Source organism: Naegleria lovaniensis, assembly GCF_003324165.1.
Source record: "Naegleria lovaniensis strain ATCC 30569 chromosome Unknown tig009, whole genome shotgun sequence".
Classification (NCBI taxonomy): Eukaryota; Heterolobosea; class Eutetramitea; order Acrasida; family Naegleriidae; genus Naegleria; species Naegleria lovaniensis.
Genome location: NW_025407831.1, coordinates 519,061 through 542,740, shown reverse-complemented (window position 1 = coordinate 542,740; position 23,680 = coordinate 519,061). Strand labels below are relative to the sequence as shown.

The window sequence follows — 23,680 nt, the reverse complement described above, 5'->3', positions numbered from 1 at the left end:
GTTGCTCAATTAATCGACAATATTTTACTTGAAGAAAATGATGATCAAAACAATGAAAAGCTAAGAACCAATTGTTAGATGGTTCCTGAAAGAAGAAAATTTATCCATACAATTTACTTATAATAATAATTAGTTAAAATTCAGCTTTAATTTGGCGAAAACATTTGATATTATTGTTTACATATTGAATCAACACTAAGATAATATCAATTGTTTGTGATCGAGTGACATTTGATCATCGTTAGAAGATTGAGTAGTCCTGAATGTTAGAGTTCCCGTATTCAAAATGTGGATCATTAAAACAGTTCCTGCGGTCGTATGGAAAAAGGTGAAGAGGGAATTGGCTCTTGGGAAAACCTCAATTGACATTGTTTTGGAATTGACAGCAGAGAACCTTTCATCTTTCCAAACCATAGTTCCAGCCTTGATATCCAAACAGTAGAGAAGGTATTTCTCATGCTGATGATGAGATGTGTCCAATTCTTCGTCATCTTCGTCATTTTCTTCACTGCGATCGTTCTCATCGGCTTGTTCTTCTTCGTCATCATTCGTTTCTTCACTTGTGGTTGAACCTTTGCGTTTGCCAGATGGAATGGCACAAACAAAATACAGGTAATCTCCATACAAGTAAAACGATCGGGGCATAGAAGCCTGCAGGGACCAAGGTACTCCAATCGGTACTGCCCATTGAATTGAAGGTACGAGCTTTGCCTCAACTACTTTCTCTTGAGCTCTAAAGTGACGTTCATATTCCACATTCACAGCCACTGATTTGAAACATGAGCACCGTCTTAATTCTTCCACCGCTCCAAAAGCATTCTGTTTCTCAATCTTTCCAAATTTTGAAAGATGGATGAATCCTCCAAGAGAAAATTCTTTATCTTCGTAGATCACTAAGGGAGTGCCGCTCGCGAGCTGATTTCTATCTCTGTCAAAACCTGCAAAAGTTTGTTTCAGTTCGTCAATATCAAATACAGAAGAGCCGGCAAATATGTTGTGATGCGTCACATGAAGTGATTCCGTTGTAAAATCCATCACGTTTTTCCCAGTAGTCGTCCACAAAGAATACGCACCATTTGAGCTCTCTGCTAAAATATACAATTCGTCTTCAGTCTTGATGGGACATATGAAATTTCGAATGTCCGTTCCAATGTCCTTCATTACAAATACTATTTTAAGGGTTTGTCTATCGAGCAGCATGACATTATTGCTTTGAGTTTTCAAAATGTAGAATTTTTCCAATGGAAGTATTGGAGTTACAGCTTCTTCAATAATTTCTTCTTTTTGAGTTGTGGACACAAGTGTGACATGGTTCTTGCAATTTCCTGTTTTAGGGTCAATACTGACAATATAGTTTCCAAACTCTAAAATGATATTCTTCGTCGAGTGATCGTAAAATGCAAAAATTAAAGTATCTGCAAAAAACTTTTTCCTCTCAGATTCAACGAGATTCTGGAATTCAGATGACTCTTCAAACTTTCTGGTATCATTGGCTTCATTTTGTAACAGAATGAGTCGTTGTTGCCATTCCACGCTGTTAACTGCAGTCTTTTGAAGCTTCATTTGCTCATTGAACTCCTGTTTCAATCTGTCTCTTCTTTCTTTATCTTTTTTCAGTAAGAGTTCTCGGCGGAAGGTTGTAAATGCTCTTTCTTGCTTCATCTTTACATCAATTGGCTTAATTTCATTGAAGGTATGTTCACTGAATCGTAAAATAACACTTCCTGTTGGGACATCAATCGCTTGAAATACGTCACTGGTTTCAGCAATACCATTCGTATTTACAATAAACACCATTTCTGTTCCTGTATAGACTCTCTTTTTAACAGCTCCTGATACCGTATAAACATTAAAATAATCATGAATGTATGATGAGTGTATCGAGGTCATTTCGTAAATGGATTGAATTGGCTCGCTTAACACATAAGCCGTCTTATTTTGCAACAAATCAAAACATGTTTTTCCATCCGATGAAAAAGTGTACCGATCTCTATTCTTTACACTTCCCTTGAGACACATTACATTCCATGATCGTGATACTAATCTACAATTTTGAATCTCCTCCAAGGTAAGAAAACCCAACGAGGCAGCAATACAATCCTCTACAACTAACTGTGATAACTCGGAAGAAGGCTTACTACCCATCACCAAGAATACAATATTCTTTCTCTTTAGAGATGATAGTACAACATCATCAGCCAGAATCTTTCCCGAATTGATGATTTTAGTTCTGGATGGAGGTATTTGAAAATCCTGTTGTAATTCTTGTTTAATTCTTCCAATCGTGATACTACCATCCAATTCCAATGTACATTTTGTTTTCTTGCTTAAAATATTAAACGTAACAGAAACCGATGAGTTACTAGTGCTGATCATTTCCGAAACTCTATTTTTTTTGTAATGTTTTTTTTTAAAATTTCCAAGTTCCGCATCAAGGCTTGATGTTTTATTCAAGAAGGGAAGTAATTACAACAACAATTTATTGGTAGCTCAACTCTGAATTACATGAAAACAATCCACTTGCCAATTCCACGACAACAATATATTTAATCAACTCCATATTTCAATGAGTTTCATAGAAGGAAGCAATATTAGAAATGACACGTTGCTTATCCTCTTCATTCTCAACAGCCAAGACCATCTTTCTAAAGACCTTCTTCTTCTTCTTTTTAGATGAAGCTCTCAATGACTCTTCCACAGAAAGTTCTTCCTCTTCAGCTGCTGCTGCTGATGAGCTACTACCAGCTCCTTGTTGAGTACGAGTCTTTTCAGTCTCTTGCAAATATTTAGTGACAGCCCGAGCCAATGCAATACCAAATTTAGAAGTTTCTTCTTCTTCCTTCTTTAACTTTCTAAAGAATACTTGTTCACACAAAGGAAGACCTAGAGTTCCAACACTGTCATGTTTCAAAGCTTGAATGAAAGCAGCGACATAGGTCTCAACAAGACATTCCATCGAAGCATCAATTCCTTCTTCTTCCTTAAAGGCCATGACAGTAGCATTAAAAGTGAATCGATCAAATTCTGGATCATTCTTTTCTTCATCGGTCAACTCAATGGTAGAAACAGAGTGTTGAAGAGGACCTTTCTGATGACCCATTTGTTGAGATTTCTTTTCAAGTGATTTCTCAGGTTCTTTCACTTCAATACGAGGACGTTCACAAGTTGTTGTTGCTTGACCTTGTTCAAATTTACGTAAAGTAATCAAGACATCGAGAATGGCATCGACAAAGAGACCTTGAACACCCTTTGGATTGACACTCAAATGAATGAGTTTCTTCTCTTCGATATGACTCGTGGTACATTGAGCCATATATTGGAAGAATTCTTGAGCAATTTGTTTATCACTCAATTGAGAATTATTGCAGAGAATGTGTGCAATTTTGAACTTGTCACCAACAATTTCCAATTCACCTACATAGAGTAATTCATCCTTGTTTTTCACAATGAAATATTGACCTCTATCGTTGTAAAAACCAAAGACATTGTTGTTGCGGAATGAAAAACTATGTTTCATCAATTCCTCATAACTCAATGTGAGTAAATGTTCGGGAACGACTTGCCAAGTTCCATGTTCCATTTCTTCTTTTCTTTTGGACAATCGTTTGAATCGAGAATATCTTTCAAGATCGGCCTCTCTCTCTTCTTTACTCTTTTTAGCTCGAGAACGAACATCGAGTTTGAGTTTTTTCAAATCGTGTTGTTTGAGAAATTCTTCATCTTCTGCGGTCAGTTCTTTGGGTTTTCTCTTAATTTTCACTTGTCTCACATTGGGAGCAATTTGAGTATTCAACAAATCTCGTTGTTTCTCAAGTGAAAAGACTCCAGAAGATTGTTGATTGGGAGTGAGCATTTTGATATGTTCCCAAACTTTTTCAATCACGATGGTTTGTTTGTACAATTTTCGACAATCAATTCCCATTCCTTTGAAATGAAGAATGGTTTTCGATTCCTTTTCATCAGAGCCAATTTCAGCATCTTCTTTTTCAGCACTCGAACTTGTTTTACTCAATAAGGCAATTGTGGCTGGAGAGGAAGCAGCATCGTGTCGAGCATAGAGTTGTCTCACTAAGGGTTCCCAAGCAATATCGTGATGAGCAATGGTAGCAATACGGAAACGACGACAGGTGAGTTCAATCGAGAGAGCAATGTCTTTGGCAGTGAGGAAGGAGAAGATGTGTGCTAAGAGAGTGTCTTGATGTTCTCCTTTTTCATTGATGAATGATCTGGAGAAAAAAACGAGTAGTATAAATTTGTTGAAAATTGTACAAATACCAACCAATTGTCATTGATCATGATATGACAATGATAATAAATTTGATAAAGTCAAGACAAGGTCACATCAAGATGGACATTTTTGGTAATTTGATGAAAATGTGATGAAAATATTTGTAAATGATCAAGATGTAATCATCATGATGAACATTCTCATCGCCATCATTATTATGAATACTTACTTGAATACACCCAATTCTTTAGGTTTTAACACTTTAAACTTTTCTGCATGTGTATCACGTTCAATCACCATGGTAATCGTTTGATTATTTCTCACCGATAAATCCCACAAGGTAATATCATTGGATGTTAATTCGACATTGTTGAAATAACAAATGACTTTATCGGTTGGTGTTAAATTGGTTTCTTGATGGACAAGTTTTTTAATTTCGGCAATGGTGGTTGAGTTTTCAACATTGTCGAATTTGAGAGAATCGACAATGTTAGCACCGAGTAATCTGATGAAAATGATCATCTTGATGTGTGTGGTTGGAACGAGAGAGATATCACACGCTGACCGTTAAATTTTTTTTTTCTTGAAAATGAAATTTTTTAATTGGCATGTGACGGGACAACGTCAATCAACCCATCAAACCAGATGGTGATGGACAGTCGCAAATTCAAGAGACATGGTGTTCATTTGACATTCCACACAACAACCATTCACACTTTCTTTGAAAAAATTATTTGTTGCATTCTTGAACGTTACATCATGTCTCACGATTTATTCTTCATATTTCGAATTTGGTGTTGTTACAAAATTGTTTCAAAATTTTTCAAGAAAACTCAAAATTGCAAAACTTAATGCTTCTTATCATCCTTCTTTGCATCTGGTTTGTACACATCAATCTTGTTACAAATCTTCTTCCATTTAGCACACTTGGAGACTTGAGCAAATTTACGACATTCCTTCTTTCCACCCACAAAGTTATACTTGACACAAATCTTTTGACCTGGTGAGAAATGAGCACAAACTTGCTTGAATTTCTTCTTGATACATCTTGGCTTCAATGTCTTGAATTGAGTACAATATGGCTTGGCCTTGTAATTGCAACAGAATTTTTGATGGTCATACTTCTTACACACTCTAATCTTTTCTCGGCGAGTACAGAAACGACTTCGACTCCACTTGGTACAGAATCTAATCTTCTTCTTGGCCACACAGAACTTCTTGGTAATAACCTTGACGCACTTCTTGGTGTATCCAATCTTCTTGGAGAATTTAACATTTTGAGTTCTGACACAAGTCTTCTTCTTGGAGAAGGCAACACAAATCTTTCTACGCTTGGTGAACAACACTTGACGATAGTACTTGTCGACCCATCCCTTGTAGTGCTTACCCTTCACAAGAACCCATTTTTGAACAGTTCTCTTGAGAGTCTTGTATTTAGAACAGTATTGATGAACGGCATATTTGGCACATCTCTTCTTGAAGAAGTAGGAAATCTTTGGAACAAAGGTCTTGACAGCACATCGTGAGGCACTATCGTATTTGGTACAAATAAAGTGATAAGCGTATTGATCACAGGCGTTATTGGATCCCTTCTTCTTACAAGCTTCCTTCCAAACCCACTTGGAACAAATCTTGTGTTTGGTAACCTTATTACAGAATTGTTTGTAAGCGTGACCCAAACAGATTTTTCTCTTCTTGCTGTATTTCACACACTTGCCAACCTTCTTGTAGAGATCACATTTTCCTTTACCAACGGTCTTCCATTGGCAGCATTCCTTCTTGGTTCCGACCCATTCAAAGTCGACACACTTTCCTTTGACCTTTGTGTAGTGTGTACATTTCTTGAAGCAATGTTGAGCATGTTCTCCATAGGAATCTACTGGCTTTGGGTTAGCCATGACTACGGCCGCAGCCATTAAAGTCAGGACGAGAGCGAAAAGAAGTGTTTTCATTTCGTCTTGTTAAAGAGATGTTGTACTTTTTGTTTTTTTCTGATGTTTTTGGAGTGTTTGCCAATCAAGTGTGGTATTTAAATCGTTGGAATGTGTAGTATCATGATGAAAGAACGGCTGAATTTCATCAATCACACCCAATGAGGAGTTTGAGAACATTGGTTTCAAAAGCTCTAAAAATCCAAAACCATTTCCGAGAATTTGGAAAAAAATAGTTGGACAGTTGACAATTTTTGGGACTTGCGGATTGGAAAACATGACTTTAAGAGCTAGTTGATGGTCGGTTTTTAAAATCTCTGAGCCAACTGTAGACAAACTCGAGTTTTCTTTCATAAATGGAGCTTCGATGGACTGTTCTGGCACTTTAAATGAATTTGGTTGAAATTACCAAAATGTCGTCGGTGTAGGTTAGGTTATTGTACTTGTATTGATGAGCTCCTTGTCAATTTAACAGTTGAAGGTTAAACAAAAGATCCCTCACATTTAATACGTAAGCGCTTACATGGAGAGGTAATCATGAACCACACGGCCTGCTGGCATAATCATGTCACAAATAAAGTTGAAACCGCTCACAACATTTCTCACTGGTAAATCATTGATTGGTGCATTGACATGATCAGACAAGCTTAGTTTTGCTTGTCCTTTCCAAGCACTTGAAACTTTAACATTGGCATGTTCCATCCTAACGAGTTGGGCCACCGTTGGTAAGCCACGAACATCAGGAATAAATTTCAAGTAATACTGTGGTGTAGAGAGGAAGCTAACAACATCCTCTACTGGCATATGCTCGTGCTTGTAGGACATTGTTCCAGTCGCAACTCGGATACCATTATAGTTAAGAGTACCCTTGATGGTATCATGATGAGCCGCAAAAGATACCGAGTCTTTAGAATTCAATAATTAATAAATAATATAAATGTTCACACCACTTACCAGAGAACTTTTGAGGGAAGCCTAAACATTCTCGACCGTACGTGATGGGAGAAGATGAATTGAGGAAGCTCATGGCATTAAAATGTACAGCATTTCCAAACAAGTCAGTACATGGAATGATAACGTCTACCTTATCATAGCTACCTATACCAGTTCCTTGTGTTTTCACAAATTCCAAGATGACAATATTGTCGTCATTTGGGAATAATTGATCAGGAATTTTCTCAAGCAACTTTTCTCTGTCAGTTTGATATTTAATAACCATGTACTCTCTGTTCTGGAGCTTTGAAGCAGAAGGTTTGTAAGAAGGGCATGTGACTGGCATTGCCAAACATTCCTCCTTAATACGTTGTTCTGTAAAGGCTGATCGTTTTTGTCCCGATTGGCAATATTGCTCTTCGAATTTCTGCGACCACAACTTGTTTTCAGGTGTAGGATTCAAATAATCATGCAAAACATTTCCATAAGGTAAAAGAATATCTATAGATTTGAGGAACATTCAGTAAAACATGTCACAACAAACACAACAAATCACGTACCTGCCATAATATGCTTTCCTTGCACAATTTTCTTGACTGGCAAATCGGCGACTGGTGCATTTACGTTTTCAATCAAGTGCAACCGAGCAGGTCCTTCATAGGCAAAATGCAGCTTCTTCACTTGCAAATTGTAAGAGACAATTTGAGCAATTTTTGGCTTAAAATCAACATCAGGAATAACTTTCAAATTCACATTAGTTTTTCCAAGAGATGCAAGAACTGGTTCAGGATCCATCTCTGTGTGCTTGTATGCCATAGTTCCTGTAGCAACAGTTTCTCCTTTATAGTTCATGACACCCACCACTGTGTCTTGGACAGCTTTCATTTCGGGATGAGCATGTTTCTTTGGAAATCCCCAAATCTCTCTTCCTGCTGCAATTGGAGGCTCTATATCCAAATACCTTAATTTCCCACAATCATGTATCAAAAAATTGTCACGTCTATCTGTGAAACTGCCATGATACACTTACATTTGTAACGTCAAATTCACTGGCTGACCATTGTACAAGCAAGGAATAACTATACCACTCTCCGAATAGCTACCAAAGCCTGAAGAGTCAGGCATATTGATCCATTCATACAAGACTTGATTCTTTTCATTGGGTACCAAAGGCTCTGGTACCAATTCACGAATGGCGTCCTTGTCCGATTCATAGGTTATGATAAAGTATTCTCTATTCTTGAAAAAATATGGACCTATCATGAAAAACATTTAAAAATTTGTATTCGTATTTGGATGATATCTTGTACTCACCTCTCGGATAAGATGGGCTCATAATTGGTGTCGAGGGTAATCCCAATATCATTTCCTTGGTGAACTTTCCTCTCTCGGAGCCAGGTTTAATGATGGATCTGTATGCTCTCTCTATCACTTGAGATGATGCAAGACGTTTCATTTTGTGGTGTTCGCTGATGTTGAGTCGAATGACTTTCCAATGGCGAGAATGCAAAAACGCTCAATTTTTTGGTGTTGAAAAATTCGCGAAGTTTCCTTTTGGAGATCTTTCGCGTTTTTTTGCTGGCTCGCATATATTGCCATTAACGGAAGTTGGCAATGCTCAATTTTTTGGTGTTGAAAGACTTCTTGCTCTCTGCTGACCAGTCTGTCAAAAAGTTTCACACAATCATTCCACGAGGGCCAAAAGGATTTGTAATTTGTCCTGATTTTTGTTTTGAAAATAGTTGAGTGTGGGAAACCATTGTTTCACCTGTTGTTTCCTTGATAGCTTTTTCTGAAGCGGTTTTTCATACGGCTGCAATTCTTGTTCTGTAGTTGATACAATAAATTCATGAAATTTAAAAATGGTAAGCATAGACCAAATCTTTTCAAACTCAGAATCGTTAGATATAAATTTCTTATCATTCTTGGATACATGATTATTGACGAGATGTTTTAGAAATCTCGCATAAAGTTCATGTCTAAAGAATTCACTTGACAAGGCAACTGTGGCTTCATAATTTGAAACATCCGGCAACACTGGCCAAAAAGTAAACATTACATGTTCAAAAAAAGCCTCTTCTAATTTGAAAGTATATGCTAATGAGCGCTTTTGAGCAAATATTCCAATCTCAATAGCTAGATCATTAAATTTTTGCAGAATGTTCTTTGGAGCTGGATCTGAAGGAGGAAGGTGTCGAAGTTTTTTCAATGGAGTTACCAGTCGGTTATACTTCTTCGCCATCAGTTGATCAAGATAACCCTCTATGAAATAATGTATCCAGTGACGAGAAACCGGAAGGTTGTAAGTTCTAATCATGTAAATGGTTTGTCTCAATACGTCAAATATACACTTTCCTGTCAATCTCCAATCTCTTTCCGCAAGTCTTAATAGAGCGCTGTTATAGCTTACATTGATGCTCGTTCTATGGAAGTGAAATCTCCTAACAATGTCCTTTCTCGTAGCTTGGTCTTTAAAGTTGCCTTCAGAGAGATAATGTTTTACAGGACCTAATAGTGCTTCAATATTCAACTTTCGATAATAAATCGTTACATGAGATTTGAGTGTATTGTTCAGTCGCATGTAGAATCGTTGTTTTGGAAACATTTTCCATCGTTTAGTGATCGGAGGTTCATTTTTCAAAAGTTCTTCAATTCCATTAATATATCTCAACATGATCAACTCTGACCTCACAAAAGACAATAATTTGATTCCAACGATGTCTTTGCTTGTGAGCCATGATTGCAAAGTCGGAAAGTCGATAAATGAAAAAATCAGGCTCACCATCTCATCAGGAAGAATTTGGTGTTGAGTCATTTTTTTTACTGTTGAGAGGCAATTGGAATTACTCTTTTTGCAGTACACGCTCAGACCAATTTGCCTTTGCCAATTAATATCTAAAATTCCAATGAAACAACGTTATTAACACATTTGATAACGAAAATGTTTTTTTAATAACAATTTTTAATTGGAATTAAAAAAAAATGACACTTCATCAATTCATTAGGAAGAGCGTCAATAAGAAAAAGTACATACTCTCCATGTTTCCCTATCCTTCGGGTAATCTACACATGGGTCATGTCAGAGTGTACACCATCTCGGATCTACTTGCAAGGACTCACAAAATGTTGGGCTACAACGTCATTCATCCTTTCGGATTTGATGCTTTCGGATTACCTGCAGAGAACGCTGCTATTGAAAGAGGTGTTTCTCCTGCTGATTGGACCTATAAGAATATTGCTCACATGAAGGAACAAATTAAAGCATTGGATTTTGATTTTGATTGGGATAGAGAAGTCATTACGTGCAATCCCGAATATTACAAGTGGACACAATGGTTATTTCTTCAATTATTTTCAAAAGGATTAGCCTATCAACAAGAGGCTTTGGTAAATTGGGACCCAGTTGATCAGACCGTGCTGGCGAATGAGCAAGTAGATAGTCAAGGACGGTCGTGGCGATCTGGAGCTTTGGTGGAACGGAAAAATTTAAAACAATGGTTTTTCAAAATTCGTGAATTTGCACATGTATGTTGACTGCCAGTTTTGTATCATTTACACTAGCGTGGATTAACATGATGAAACTTGTTAATTCTCTAATGATTTAATGTTCATCCTACATTGATATTTTGTGATGGGGAACATATTGAAATCAATTATTTATTTTCATTCCATTGAAACTCGTGGTGATGACTGAATATACATCCCAAATCTTGGAATTAATAGGAGTTATTAACAGATGCAGACACGCTAGAAAATTGGCCTCTCAATGTCAGAACCATGCAAAAGCAATGGATTGGAAAATCTGAGGGAGCAGAATTTACCTTTAAAACAACATGTGGAAATTCACTGACTGTTTTTACCACACGACCAGACACAATATATGGAGTAACATACATTGCAGTTGCTCCAGAAAACGACAAACTTATTTCGAATATGGTACCTGAGGCCAGAAAGCCAGAGGTGGAAGCTTTTATTAAAAGATTATCGTCATTGACAAGCGTCAAAAGAAATGAAACGGCTGCCAACTCTAAAGAGGGATGTTATATTGGTGTTGACGCCATACATCCCATTACCAAAGAGGCCATTCCAATCTATGTGGCAGACTATGTCATTTCTGATTTTGCTGAAGGATGTGTTATGGGAGTACCTGCACATGATACACGAGATTTTGAATTTGCCCAAACGCACTCTATTCCAATCAAATATGTCATTAAGTCACAAGACACTCTGGATGATTTTCATGACAGTTGCTACTCTGAAAAGAATGGTATTTTAATTAACTCTGATAAATTTAATGGAATGAAAATTGAAGAGGCAGCACCTAAAATCATTCAGTACGCAGAGAAAGAAGGATTTGGTAGGCCATCTGTTCAATACAGATTGAGAGACTGGCTTGTATCAAGACAACGATATTGGGGGGCTCCAATTCCTATTATTCATTGCCCTCAATGTGGCGTAAGTATTTTTTGTGACTGCAGTGAATGAGCTTAATCTTAACAATTTTCCAACCATGAATATAATTGAAAATGGTTCAATCCTATTCCTATACTGTTAATTTGTTCACGCAGCCTGTTCCTGTCCCAGAGAAAGATTTGCCTGTTTTGTTACCTACAAATATTGAATTTACAGGCAAGGGTCCATCTCCTTTAGCAAAAGCAACTGAGTGGATGAATGTGAAATGTCCATGTGGGAAAGGAGTGGATTGTACACGAGACACCGACACAATGGATACGTTTGTGGACTCTTCCTGGTATTTCCACAGATATACCGATGCCAAAAACGACAAGGAGGCGTTCAACATTGAAAAGGCCAATAAGGAAATGAACGTTGATATTTACATTGGTGGTATTGAACATGCCATCCTTCACTTGTTATACTCGAGATTTATTCACAAATTCCTTCACAGAGAAGGCTATATGAAAGACCGAGAGCCATTTAACACACTTCTCACGCAAGGCATGGTTCAAGGAGAAACATTCAAAGACTTGGAAACGAACAAATATTACAAGACTGAAGAAATGGAACGTAATGAAGAGGGTATTGTGGTTGATAAGATCACAAAAAAACCTTTAACAAGCGTGTGGGAAAAGATGTCAAAATCAAAATATAACGGCGTGGATCCAGAAGCTGTCACAAAAGAATTTGGATCTGACACTGTACGTCTCTATATTCTATTCAAAGCTCCATATGACAAGGAATTGATGTGGGAGCAAAATCAAATATTAGGTCAAGAGAGATTTTTGGTAAGAATGGAAAACTTAGTCAATAATTTTGCCACGCTTAAAAAAGCTCAGAAGAGCGAAGACGCGACATCTGATGATGAGTTTAAATTCCTTAAAGAAATTTACACATTGATCGAGCAGATAAGAGAGGGAGTTACCTCTCGCTTCACATTCAATGTTTGTGTATCAAACCTCCACAAATATGGAATTGCTTTGCAAGAATATGAAGACAAGATTGGTACCACTAAATCATACGAAGATGCCATGTTGTTACTACCCTCTGTGATGGCTCCATTCACCCCTCAATTTGCAGAAAAGGCTTTCAAAATTGTGACCGCTCACTTGCCCTCCACTCATCCACTAAAACAAGTCACAAGTGTTCATGAAACAGCTTTCCCCAATGTTTCACCCAATAATATCCAACTCGAAAAGAAGACTCAAATTTGTGTCATTCAAGTGAATGGCAAGAGAAAGGACGAACTTCAATTACCCATGTCGCTTTTACAAGTAGCCATTCCATCCGAAAGACAAGCTCAAATTGAGTCCTTCATTTCACAACAATCCAAAGCTGTCATGAAACTCTCCCAAACCTCCATTAAGAAGATCATTCACGTTGATAAGATGAAAAATCAATACGTTATTAATTATATTGTCTCCTCATCTGACGAGTAAGTCAGGATCATGACTCCTTTTCATTTCATAAGCATCAAACATTTAATTCAATAAATTCCATAAAACAAAAAATGAGCCAAAGCACAGAGAACAAGGACGCACCAACAACACGAATGGAAAGAGTCGTGGTATGGGAAGGAGAATGGGCTCCTGTCCGGCGATTTTTCCATCATGTCTTGGTTTTGAAGGACAAGATTATAAAGACGTCCGTAGATACTGTAGATAGTACCACTAAAACACTCTGTGAAACAAAGACATCCGTCGTAAAGACCACGGAATGTAAGTTTTTTGTTGCAATGATGAGAGCATGTGGGTTGAATGGAGAGGAATTTTAAATCATACTATTGATGTGATCCCTGATCGGTATGAACATAACTATACGATGAAAATCATTCGGATTTATTTTCATCATCATCATCCACATTGGAAAAATCATCATCTCTAAATTTTCATCATTCACCATTCCATTGCATTGAATTCTCTTCAAAACCAACACTCAGCATCTCTTCATCAAACACTCCAATGGAAGGATTCAAATCCTGCTTTGGTCATTCCAGCCGTTTCAGCACTCGTCCTCTTCATTAACCGTAATCCAAGAATTTTCGTGAGAAACTTTGTTTTAGCGTCGGCTTTCGTTTCTGCAGCTTTATATCCAAAGATCTTCGTTCAAGCCTTCTATAAGCCAAAGGAATTCTTAGAGAACTCTTTCGTTTCCTATGAGAAGAGAGCTGAAGAAAGAAAGGCTGCTCAACAAGCTTTACAAACAACAACAGCACCATCAACTGCAACAACAGCAACTACAGAAACAGTGATTGAAAAACCACCAAAGGAAGATAGTGTCTTATCGGAGGTGCCTCAACAAACGGTCGTCGTAGACACTACCACAACAACCACTCCAAATGTTGTTGAGGAAAATAAGGCTTAAATGTGTGTATTCTCTTCAATTCATTACTACTACTGCTACTGCAATCATGTGAACAATATATACGAACTGAATGTTGTGGTTGTTGTAGAGGAAGGACAAATTATTTAACACTGTTGACAAGTTGCTCTCAGTATTGGACAAGATTGGAATAAATTCATAATAATGGTTCTAAGGAATTCACAATAACAACAGCAGATTAAGAGTGGAGTTGTGTGTGATCGTATACGACGATAAATGCGCCGAGATTGAGAAGTGGCATCAAAGTTATGCAAGTATGTATTCCAAACGTTGAAACATTATTGAACCACCATTGTCATCGAGTTACAATTTCCTTTTCAACAATTTTACCAAATCAAGACAAGCAAAGATAACACCCTCCACTCGAACGACGACTAACTGCTTGATTGATCACAACACATGATCAAAAACAATATTGTGAACACTTCATTGCATCACACACACACACACAGAATGAGTACTCATTATCTTCTTCATTATCCTTCCAAACCTTCTTCATGCATGATGAGTGTGATTGTCCTATTCGTTTACGTGTGTTGTTGCTGCCTTCTTCTTCATGGACATTCCCATGAACGTGTGTGCTCCTCCTCATGTTTCGTCTCTGCCACCTCCACACCTTCAACCTTGGGTACCGTATTCAAAAACATCGTGGTTCCCAATTCTCCAAAGCTTGATCAACAAGTTCAAAAACGCCCAATGATCATTTCCAACAATCAACCACAAGCATTGGTAAAATTTCTACTTCGTCATCATGCAACAACTCCTGAACCTCGTGCAGCCACAACTTCCACAACTTCTTCCTTACAAAATTCCACACTTCCTCAAACTGAAGACAATATCAAAACCATTCATGAAACTCGAATTATGGGTGGAAGACAAGTGCTAGATGAACATGCGTATCCTCATATGGCCTCACTCCAACTTGTGGCCAATGAGAGAGGTTATCATTTATGTGGAGCTTCATTAATTGATAAGAAATGGCTTGTATCTGCTTCTCATTGTTTCTTTGATGAGAGTGGCTCGTTCTTGGACCCTGAAAATTTGAGTATTGTCATTGGGAATTCCAACTTGTCAAAATGTCCAGGTGCCAAAGTTGAAAATTCCAGAAGACCACGATATGGATGCATTCGAAGAAAAGTACACCGATTCATTACACATCCATTGTATGATTCAAAAGTAGTGGTAAATGATATTGCATTGATTGAATTGGAAGAAGAAGTGGAATTCTCAACAAGTATTCGACCCATTCAAATTCCAGATTATGTGCCACTGGTCGGAACTGAGTTGACCTTGACAGGATGGGGACATGATCCAAGTGAAAAGACCAAGACTGTCTTGTTGGAACAAGTTTCATTTCCATTGATGAAGGAAGATGCTTGTACGAGTATTGGTTTGAGAATGAGTGTGAGGAAGGGACAAGTGTGTGCAGGAAGTGAAACTGGTGATGCATGCAGGTAAGTGGTTGAAATGGTTTCAGAAAAAAGTTGATGAAAATTTTCATGCATCATTCTGTTGGTGTTGTCTTGTGGATGACTTGTGAAAATAGTGGTGACAGTGGAAGCCCTTTATTACTTCCTTTGGGTTCGTGTGCATCAGATTCCAAGTTTTACTGTTATTCAATTGTGGGATTAGTTTCTTATGGTATGTACAATTTAAAAAAGAGATTGACATGGATGTTGTTTAAAATTAATAAGGAATTTCTTGCTCAAACACCAGAGTCGCGAATCGAGTAGGTGTTTACACTTCGGTCCCGTATTTCAAGAAGTGGATTCAACAGAACGCTCAAGTGGGCCAATATAATGAAGATGACTTGGACGATTTGAGAAAGAACAATGACACCAGTAATGCAATATCTATGCATAGAGCACAGCAAGCTCTTTTCTTGAGTGTGGTCATATCCTTACTCTTCAACATGTTTATTTGGCCCATCGTTGTTGGACTGTAGCCCTTGAGCTGGTACTGTGTGAAGTTTTGTGCGCATTCGTAGATTGAGTAAATTTTTAATAGTTTATTGTTTCATTTGGAATTCTATTCCCTTTTAGAACACAACTTCAAAATAACCTTAAAGTGTTCTGTGTTGATAAAAGCAACCACATGCATAGACTACAGAGCCCATGATTTAATGGTATGATCAGTCGATCCAGTCACCAATTTTGTTGAGCTAAAATCTAAACTATTTACAGATCCAACATGTCCAAAGAATTCTCGTGTTGTTTTTTTCGTTTCCAAATTGTACTCGATTGGATTCAGGCAAAGGAAAGAGCGGCCATTCATTTTACATGCTACCCTGGGTGATGCAAGTCCAAAGTCGTTGCTGTTGTTGCTATTCGTTAAATGATGCCTGTGGAAAGCTGAAGTAATCGGTACAGTTGAGGAGAATATGAGTCTGGACCCAATGAACTTCAACCCAGAAATTGGACCACCATGACTTGCAAGATTATCCAAAAGTTTACCTGCTTTTAGATCATAGTCCAATATTTGTCCACTTTGACATCCAACAATGATTCTATCATCTGTGAATTGAAGCACATTGATAGTATCGTGTGCATTGATTCGTTTGGTACATTTTCCAGAACGCAAGTCCCATAACCGAATACACTTGTCACCGCCTCCTGTGATAAGTGCATGTGATTTAAATTGCAGAGTTTTCACGTATCGTTCATGACCAATTAAGGTTTGAACGCACTCACTTTGATTTCTGTCCCAAACTTTCACTGTCTTGTCCACACTACTACTCACAATCACTCCATTGGTATCACTCTTCACGCATGTAACTCCTCCCTCATGTCCCTTGAGGACCTTAATGCACTTTTCCTCAATATCGGGATTACTCACGTCCCATAGCCGTATGGTACCATCTCCTGAACCACTGACAACAAATTTCAAATCATCAATTAGTCTTTCATATTCGTCCGTTTCTGCGTTGAAGTCAGAAATGTCAGAGGTCACAGACCGAACCCAACCTGTATGGCCAGTTAGAGTTTGAATCAGTGATTTAGAATGTAAATCCCAAACTCTAACCGTACAATCTGCAGAGCCTGAAATTACAAATCTTGATCCAATGAGGTGAATGGCAGTAATGGACTTGGTATGGCCTCTCAGAGTACATTCAGACAAATCAAAAGGTGTGTCTGAATTGGCCAATTCTTTTAAGACTTTCTTTCTGTAGGTTCTTGGAGTAATTTGTCCGTATGATTGTTGAAAATTAAACGATGCTGAACGTGTTCTGAATTGAGTATTAAAAACAACATCGTCCAAAGTATGATGATGGTAAGCTCTGTGCTTGTTCCTATTTAGAGATGGAGGCCTTCCTTGTTGATTCAACGAGTTATAGTGTTGATTTCCCTTACTCATGTGATGTGAAATATTGGCTGGCAGTGAAACTCTCGAAGCAATACTTAAATCACTTCCAGCGCTTGTGTAACTCCAAGCATCATCGTCCATGTCATCCTCAAGAACATCGTCTAAATTTTGAGATTCGTTATCGTCCTCAGAAATTCCATCAGGAATAATATTGGTGTTATTATTTTCAGGAGGTAGAGGAATGTCTTGTGCAGTTTGGGATAAAGCATCGGTTAATGCTTCATCTCCCAATGGAGGGGTTGTTGAGGTCCACTCTCGTTTGTCCTCTTCGTTAGCTAATGGGTTGTTGTTAACATGATTAGTGGTATTGTTGATTGTGGTATTGGATGAGTTATTTTTCACATCCTCAAAATTTCGTGGTGATTGCTCTTCAAGTTTAAAAAGCTTTTCCTGTACAACTTTCACTATATTATGCCAAATTTAAATATTAATGACAATTAATTTCACAAACGTTCAATTAATAAATAATATGATTTCCACACGTACGCTTTTGTTTGATATTATTTTGTAATTTATCCAATCTCTTTTCTTTATCTTCCAAAAAAGATTTCTTTTCTTGACACTTAAATATAACTTCTTCCAAATGTCCCACTTCGTTTCTCAATTGAGTCTAATAATAATGCAAATTGGAAACATTAGAGATGTTGATCTGAAAGCATACATACCTTCTGATCTTTCAATTTTTGAGCTTGTTGTGAAAGTACTTGAAATTCCATTCGTAATTCTGTGAAATACGAGGATTGGGAAGGATTATGGATGGCATTTCCTCTAATACTTCCTCTGGGTGTTGGTTGATGAGTTGTTTGTTGAGGATAGGAATTTCCCCACACTCCGTTATGATTCAAAGCGCTACTATTGCCAGATCCGTATGGATGTGATTGTGGAAATATTTGAGGATGCGAAGGTTGATGATAGCTACTATTGCTCGTGGGATTGTTAAAATTGTTATGGTAATTTCCCTCCGTGATGCCATTTGTATTGTGATGCATGATAGGTTGTTGATGATTATTATTGTGCTGAAATTGTTGTTGTTGATGGTTAGATTGAATATTTCCTGTGTTATACATCATCATTGCCGGAGGTGATGAACCTATTCTACTATGACGTTGTCCATTACTATGATTATATTGATTTATTTGTACATAAGGTGGAGAAGATCTATTTGCAGCTCCTTGATTCATAAATTGTGGTGGTAGCGATGATGAAGGAGCATATTTAGGAGAGGAAGAAGAGGACGGAGAAGGATTTTCTTGAGAACCCGTCATCATCATCATGTTATTGGAATGAACTGGCACAGAGAATGAATTTCCAACGACTGGTGGCGATGTTGAAGGTGGTACAGAAGGAATAGGCTGTTGAACATTGAGAAGCGAATGGTGCTGATGATGCGAATGAGGATGATTCAACTGCCCATTTTGAATCATTTTTATTTCTTGCCCGAATTGAGTGATGGTTGGGTCTTGATCATGATGATCGAGATGATCCTGGAAGGAATAGATGGAGCAAGATCGATACGAAGAATTCATTGTATTCACTTTTGTTCCAATAAGAATTGTTATTGTTTATAGCTTCATTGAACTAACAAAATAAATGATTGAACACCATTCCAGAGGTGAAACTTGATAAATTTCATTTTGATTTCAAGATCAACAAGAGTTTTTCAAATTGATTGAACGAGTTAAGGCACAAGTAATTACGTCCAAATCCATTTCTTTAATAACATTTCTTTTCATCACGATCACGTTTATCATCGAGTGGAAACACATGTTGTTTATGGTTTACTTTCTGGATCGCTTTCAATGACCTTCAACAATCCAACCCTCTTGGCAGCACTCTTTCTAAAATCAATTTCCCATTCTGGATAATTCTTGGCTTCTTCATAGGCCGTGTACAACAATTTGATATCATGTTCATCAAAGTCATCTTGTAATTGAGGAAGAATTTCATTCCATTCGGGAACATATAGATCTCGAACAGCATCTCCTTTCACTCCACTCAAGCTCAATTCATTTCTCATTTGTGAAGAACCACCAATCAATAAATATACACATACAAAGGATTCCCACAAGTAATACAGAATTTGTTCTTGAATGTTCGAATCATGAATGTAGGGCAATAAAAGTCTCACTGCAAAGCATCCAGTAATGCAATGCAAAGTTCCAATATCAAACTTGACAGGTCCTTTCAAATACATATCGAGAGCCATTCGCTCAAAATCTTTTAAGGTAAATCTTGGAGAAGGAGTCGTTCTTGATTGGTCGTTCATGTAAAAGAAGGAACAAATTTTAGCATAGTGACGAGGTTTAAGGCCATCTTTCAAACTATTCATGAGGTTATGAATGAGAAAATTGGCTTTCTTGAAACTCTCTGTTCTGAATCGTTCTGTAAAGTACTCGGGATACAATTCTTCAATGTTCTTCAATAATTGATTCATTGAGAAGTGTTGATTTTTGGAAATGGCTTCATCTTCTTCCTTCGAATTTACATATTCTCTCAATACTGTTTCATTGGGAGCAAGACTATTGTAGGCATACATGGCATAACCCAAAGCCGTGAGAATGGTTGAAGTATGGAACTGTTGTAACACACCATACGACAACATGATGATAGGATGAAAGGCTCCTCCTGAAACTCCTCCGAATAATTCAAGGACAATTGGATCAGAGAGAATACTTTCGAATACCTCTTGGGAGAGATGTTTGGAGAGAGTGAGTGTTGGTACGTTCGAATTTTCTGAGGTAGTAGTTGTGTTAATGATCAAAGTACTGTCATTGGAGTTGGATTGACACTTGATCTTGATGGCATGTAACAAGATCAAGTGTTGCATAAAACGTTGATAGATGAGATAATCTGGTCTATTGGTGGAGGGCTTTCCTGTGAAAATACTATCAAACAGTTGCCTTAATTGAGTAGATATAAGCTTTGATACAGAAACGCCCAACTCTGAACCAATATTTCCAATATTAATCTTGGAGAGTAAGGGTTGTAACTTGTCACGTTCCCAATTTGTGAGAATTTCAGCTTGATCCGTCTGTGGCAAATAAGTATCCAATAATTCCAATTTTTGTGAGCTCATTTCAACATTTTTCAAATACACATCCAGAGTAATGGGTGGTTTTTGAACATGATCTGAATGTTTGAATTGATACAAGGCGCTAAGAACCATTGGAACATGATTGGCCAATCCATCTGGAACTCTTTCACTCAATCCAAAAGTGGGATAAAAGATGGAATTTACAGTATCTAACAACTCATCCAAAAACACATCCTCGCTTTTGGTGCCATATTTTTCACGTAACTTGTCCAAAATAAAACGAATCTTGCGTTCCTTTTCTTTTTTCTCATTTTCTTCAGAGTATTCATTGTACACTCGAGAAGCTGTTTTTGCTCCAAAATAGGAAGCAGCCAATCCCGATGCTAAAACACCATACTTGATGTATGGATTTTGTAAGAGAGAAGCGAGACTGCCAAACCAAGAAGAGGAAGTGTCTTGAGACATTTTTTAAATAGTTGTTTTGTTTGTGAGAAATTTGCATTCGTTGTGAATAGTATTTATATCCTTCATGCAAAAGATTGTTTTTTGTCTCAAAATGGATTCTTACTGCAATAGTTGGACCTCTTGAACTGTTTGTCCGTGGTTATGTATTTTGATTGCTGGAAAAACTGTTTGTGCTTGCATTCATGAGGAAGGACAAATTTAAGAATCTTTGTAAATTTTTACAATAAAAAGCCAGGACACTCTCTTGTGTTATCGCTGCTGTGTTTATGATCAATAATAATTTGAAGAGATGGTGTTGGTAGTAAAGGAGTGGTGGTGAATGTTCGTTATCGTTTATGTCTCATTCCCGTTGTGACTATGTAAGAATCAGGCTAAACATTCAGCGCAGTCATGACATTTTTGAATGTTCCCAACTCATGTTAGTCTCGTACTCAAATGTATGTATCAACTCAACGATAGTTCAATGTTCATATTGTTCCATGAGCCAGCTACAAGAATAAATGACAGCCATTCCTACAATGTGTGCCAACAGGCAATGCAACAATGAATACACTCGATTCTGTGAAAAAGCAATTGAAAGATATTGCAAACTTGTCGGTATCAGTTCTGTGAAACAAATCATGGTCATGATTCCTCCACAACCAGCCAACATGTAATACACTAAATAATGAGGTAAAAATCCAACATAAATTAATAAGCCAAAAAATGCAGCACCAATAGGTTCACACAATCCACTTAGAAAAGAGTATTTGAGGGCTTGATAGATGGAGTTGGTGGCAGCGTAAACTGCAATGGATACAGCCATTCCTTCTGGCACGTTGTGCAAACCAATGGCCAATGCAATCATAAGTCCAAGTCTGTACTGTGTTAAGGTGGACGTATAGACAGCCATTCCTTCAGGTAAATTGTGAATGGAGAGTCCAAGTGTGACAATGATGGCAGTGTGATAAAGTCTTTTCTTGCTGAGATGTTGTTGCTTTGTGGATGTTGCTGTTGAAGTGGATGGTGTGGACGCTCCCGTTTTTGGAGTGCTCTTTTGTGTATCTTGATCCACATGGTCAGACATGTCTTCTTTAGAATCAATTTCTTGGTCGCTAGCCTTACTCTTTTTCAAAGTCTTTTTGGGACTATCTTCTGTAATTTCTTTGGATGAAGTAGCATGTTGTAAAATAAAGTCCTCTTGATCAGTATCTCCAAGTAAGGTTTTGCTAATGAACATGAAAATAGCGCATCCCAAAATGAAAGAAATTGCACTTTTGAAATAACCAATATCTTCAATACTCTCAGGAATTAAGTGAAATACCGAAACGAACATCATGACACCTGAAATATTTCAGTTACAGTTCGGGATTTCCGTAATATTCATTATTAAAGGAGAAAGGAAAACATGTTTTTTGATATCATCCATCTTGTCTTTTTTTCAATAAATCACATACCACTTGCAAATCCCATCATGTGTCCAATTTTTGAATCTGATGGCTTACCAATACATGCAATAATAAATCCACCAATAAACGTAGAAAATCCAGCAATTAGACTGAACGAGAGAGCCAATAAATGTGTGGATGCTGATTCCGATGATGAAAGTTTCCTATCATAGTGCAAATTGGCTTCATGTGTAAGTTTATGAGGCTGTTTAACTGTCGGTGAAGAAGCAGTGGTCGTGGCTAAAGTTTCCCAAATAACCAATGCATATGAATTTGAAATCAATAATATGAATAATAGCAAAAAGCTCGCGAACAAGCACCTCGAAGAGAGAAACATTTTTTTTGATCTTCAAAGTTCTCGAGGTAAGATCGTTTTCGGAAAGAAAGATGAAACATGGCCATGCTGCAGTAAAAGTCAATAAGGGTCATCATGTTAAAGATCTGGTTTGGAATAAAAAATCAATTGATAATTCAATCTTGGTTTCATAGCTCCCCACAGACGGCGCAGGTAAGAAAAGAGGTTTCGTCTGTCAAGTGTCATTAAAATCATCAAAAAAAATTATTTAACATCATCACAATGGTTGATAGACTCACCGACGAACAAATTCAAGAATACAAGGAGGCCTTCTCCCTCTTCGATTCTGATTCAGATGGTACCATCGTGACCAAAGAATTGGGTACCGTCATGAGAGCTTTGGGTTTAAATCCTTCTCAAACCGAACTCGATGAAATGATCAAGGATATTGACGTTAACAATACTGGTACTATTGATTTCAAGGACTTCCTTGTCCTCATGCAAAAGAAGATGACCGATAACGACTCAGAAGATGAAATTAAAGAAGCATTCAAAGTGTTTGACAGAGATAACGATGGAATAATTAGTGCTGCTGAATTGAGACACATTCTCACATCTATGGGTGAAAAGTTTAATGAAGATGAGGCTGAGGACTTTATTAGAGAAGCCGATACGAACGGTGATGGTCAAATTAAATACGGTAAGTGTGTGAGAGTGAATGAGGAGGAATTTATCAATGGTTGATCATCATCACGATGACATTATTTTGATTTCAATATTTGATATTTTGATGTTTGTAATGACCATGTTCGGATCGATGATTTTATAATGACCCGATGATTTTCTAATGTCTAATATTGTTTGTTGCACCAAAACTTGTACTTTGATGAAATGATGTGAATATTCAACAGAGGATTTCTGCCGAATTATGATGTCCAACTAACTCGAGTCATCTAGTAGTAGTTAGTGTTGTAGTTATGATCTCCAATGTACTCTTTCATCATCATCTTATTCCGAGAGCACTCCTAAGTGCTCATCATCATCATCTTCCCAACTATTCAAATGAATAAATCAAAATCCTATCTGTAAATATCACTACATGAATCAGATTATCCTTACTCATTCATCATCAAGAGCGTTCCCGACACGAGTTGTTACAACATTTTT

The 23,680-nt window shown here is 37.4% G+C and overlaps 12 protein-coding genes across 12 annotated transcripts; 4 read left to right on the top strand and 8 right to left on the bottom strand.

Annotated features, from left to right (window-relative positions):
* Positions 1-195: 195 nt before the first annotated feature.
* C9374_000275 (uncharacterized protein) lies at positions 196-2,376 on the bottom strand (the record flags this gene model as incomplete). Its single annotated transcript, XM_044692201.1, has 1 exon — positions 196-2,376. The coding sequence occupies one exon, from the start codon at positions 2,374-2,376 to the stop codon at positions 196-198; it is 2,181 nt and encodes a 726-aa protein (XP_044552828.1).
* Positions 2,377-2,563: 187 nt separating this feature from the next.
* C9374_000274 (uncharacterized protein) lies at positions 2,564-4,750 on the bottom strand (the record flags this gene model as incomplete). Its single annotated transcript, XM_044692190.1, has 2 exons — positions 2,564-4,226; positions 4,458-4,750. 2 exons carry the CDS (start codon positions 4,748-4,750, stop codon positions 2,564-2,566), a joined length of 1,956 nt encoding a protein of 651 aa, XP_044552827.1.
* A 326-nt stretch (positions 4,751-5,076) lies between these two features.
* On the bottom strand, positions 5,077-6,180 carry C9374_000273 (uncharacterized protein; the record flags this gene model as incomplete). Its single annotated transcript, XM_044692179.1, has 1 exon — positions 5,077-6,180. The coding sequence occupies one exon, from the start codon at positions 6,178-6,180 to the stop codon at positions 5,077-5,079; it is 1,104 nt and encodes a 367-aa protein (XP_044552826.1).
* Positions 6,181-6,678: 498 nt separating this feature from the next.
* Positions 6,679-8,548, bottom strand: C9374_000272 (uncharacterized protein; the record flags this gene model as incomplete). Its single annotated transcript, XM_044692168.1, has 5 exons — positions 6,679-7,064; positions 7,114-7,593; positions 7,653-8,053; positions 8,123-8,348; positions 8,407-8,548. The coding sequence occupies 5 exons, from the start codon at positions 8,546-8,548 to the stop codon at positions 6,679-6,681; spliced, it is 1,635 nt and encodes a 544-aa protein (XP_044552825.1).
* A 228-nt stretch (positions 8,549-8,776) lies between these two features.
* On the bottom strand, positions 8,777-9,907 carry C9374_000271 (uncharacterized protein; the record flags this gene model as incomplete). Its single annotated transcript, XM_044692157.1, has 1 exon — positions 8,777-9,907. One exon carries the CDS (start codon positions 9,905-9,907, stop codon positions 8,777-8,779), a length of 1,131 nt encoding a protein of 376 aa, XP_044552824.1.
* Positions 9,908-10,074: 167 nt separating this feature from the next.
* Positions 10,075-12,986, top strand: C9374_000270 (uncharacterized protein; the record flags this gene model as incomplete). The annotated part of the gene is made up of 3 exons (XM_044692146.1): positions 10,075-10,617; positions 10,816-11,547; positions 11,661-12,986. The coding sequence occupies 3 exons, from the start codon at positions 10,075-10,077 to the stop codon at positions 12,984-12,986; spliced, it is 2,601 nt and encodes an 866-aa protein (XP_044552823.1).
* Positions 12,987-13,057: 71 nt separating this feature from the next.
* Positions 13,058-13,911, top strand: C9374_000269 (uncharacterized protein; the record flags this gene model as incomplete). The annotated part of the gene is made up of 2 exons (XM_044692134.1): positions 13,058-13,265; positions 13,487-13,911. The coding sequence occupies 2 exons, from the start codon at positions 13,058-13,060 to the stop codon at positions 13,909-13,911; spliced, it is 633 nt and encodes a 210-aa protein (XP_044552822.1).
* Positions 13,912-14,382: 471 nt separating this feature from the next.
* Positions 14,383-15,874, top strand: C9374_000268 (uncharacterized protein; the record flags this gene model as incomplete). The annotated part of the gene is made up of 3 exons (XM_044692123.1): positions 14,383-15,383; positions 15,476-15,570; positions 15,624-15,874. 3 exons carry the CDS (start codon positions 14,383-14,385, stop codon positions 15,872-15,874), a joined length of 1,347 nt encoding a protein of 448 aa, XP_044552821.1.
* Positions 15,875-16,032: 158 nt separating this feature from the next.
* Positions 16,033-18,716, bottom strand: C9374_000267 (uncharacterized protein; the record flags this gene model as incomplete). The annotated part of the gene is made up of 3 exons (XM_044692112.1): positions 16,033-17,696; positions 17,779-17,902; positions 17,958-18,716. 3 exons carry the CDS (start codon positions 18,714-18,716, stop codon positions 16,033-16,035), a joined length of 2,547 nt encoding a protein of 848 aa, XP_044552820.1.
* Positions 18,717-19,063: 347 nt separating this feature from the next.
* On the bottom strand, positions 19,064-20,791 carry C9374_000266 (uncharacterized protein; the record flags this gene model as incomplete). The annotated part of the gene is made up of 1 exon (XM_044692101.1): positions 19,064-20,791. One exon carries the CDS (start codon positions 20,789-20,791, stop codon positions 19,064-19,066), a length of 1,728 nt encoding a protein of 575 aa, XP_044552819.1.
* A 460-nt stretch (positions 20,792-21,251) lies between these two features.
* C9374_000265 (uncharacterized protein) lies at positions 21,252-22,555 on the bottom strand (the record flags this gene model as incomplete). Its single annotated transcript, XM_044692090.1, has 2 exons — positions 21,252-22,114; positions 22,228-22,555. 2 exons carry the CDS (start codon positions 22,553-22,555, stop codon positions 21,252-21,254), a joined length of 1,191 nt encoding a protein of 396 aa, XP_044552818.1.
* Positions 22,556-22,795: 240 nt separating this feature from the next.
* Positions 22,796-23,456, top strand: C9374_000264 (uncharacterized protein; the record flags this gene model as incomplete). Its single annotated transcript, XM_044692079.1, has 2 exons — positions 22,796-23,213; positions 23,425-23,456. 2 exons carry the CDS (start codon positions 22,796-22,798, stop codon positions 23,454-23,456), a joined length of 450 nt encoding a protein of 149 aa, XP_044552817.1.
* Between the last annotated feature and the right edge of the window lie 224 nt (positions 23,457-23,680).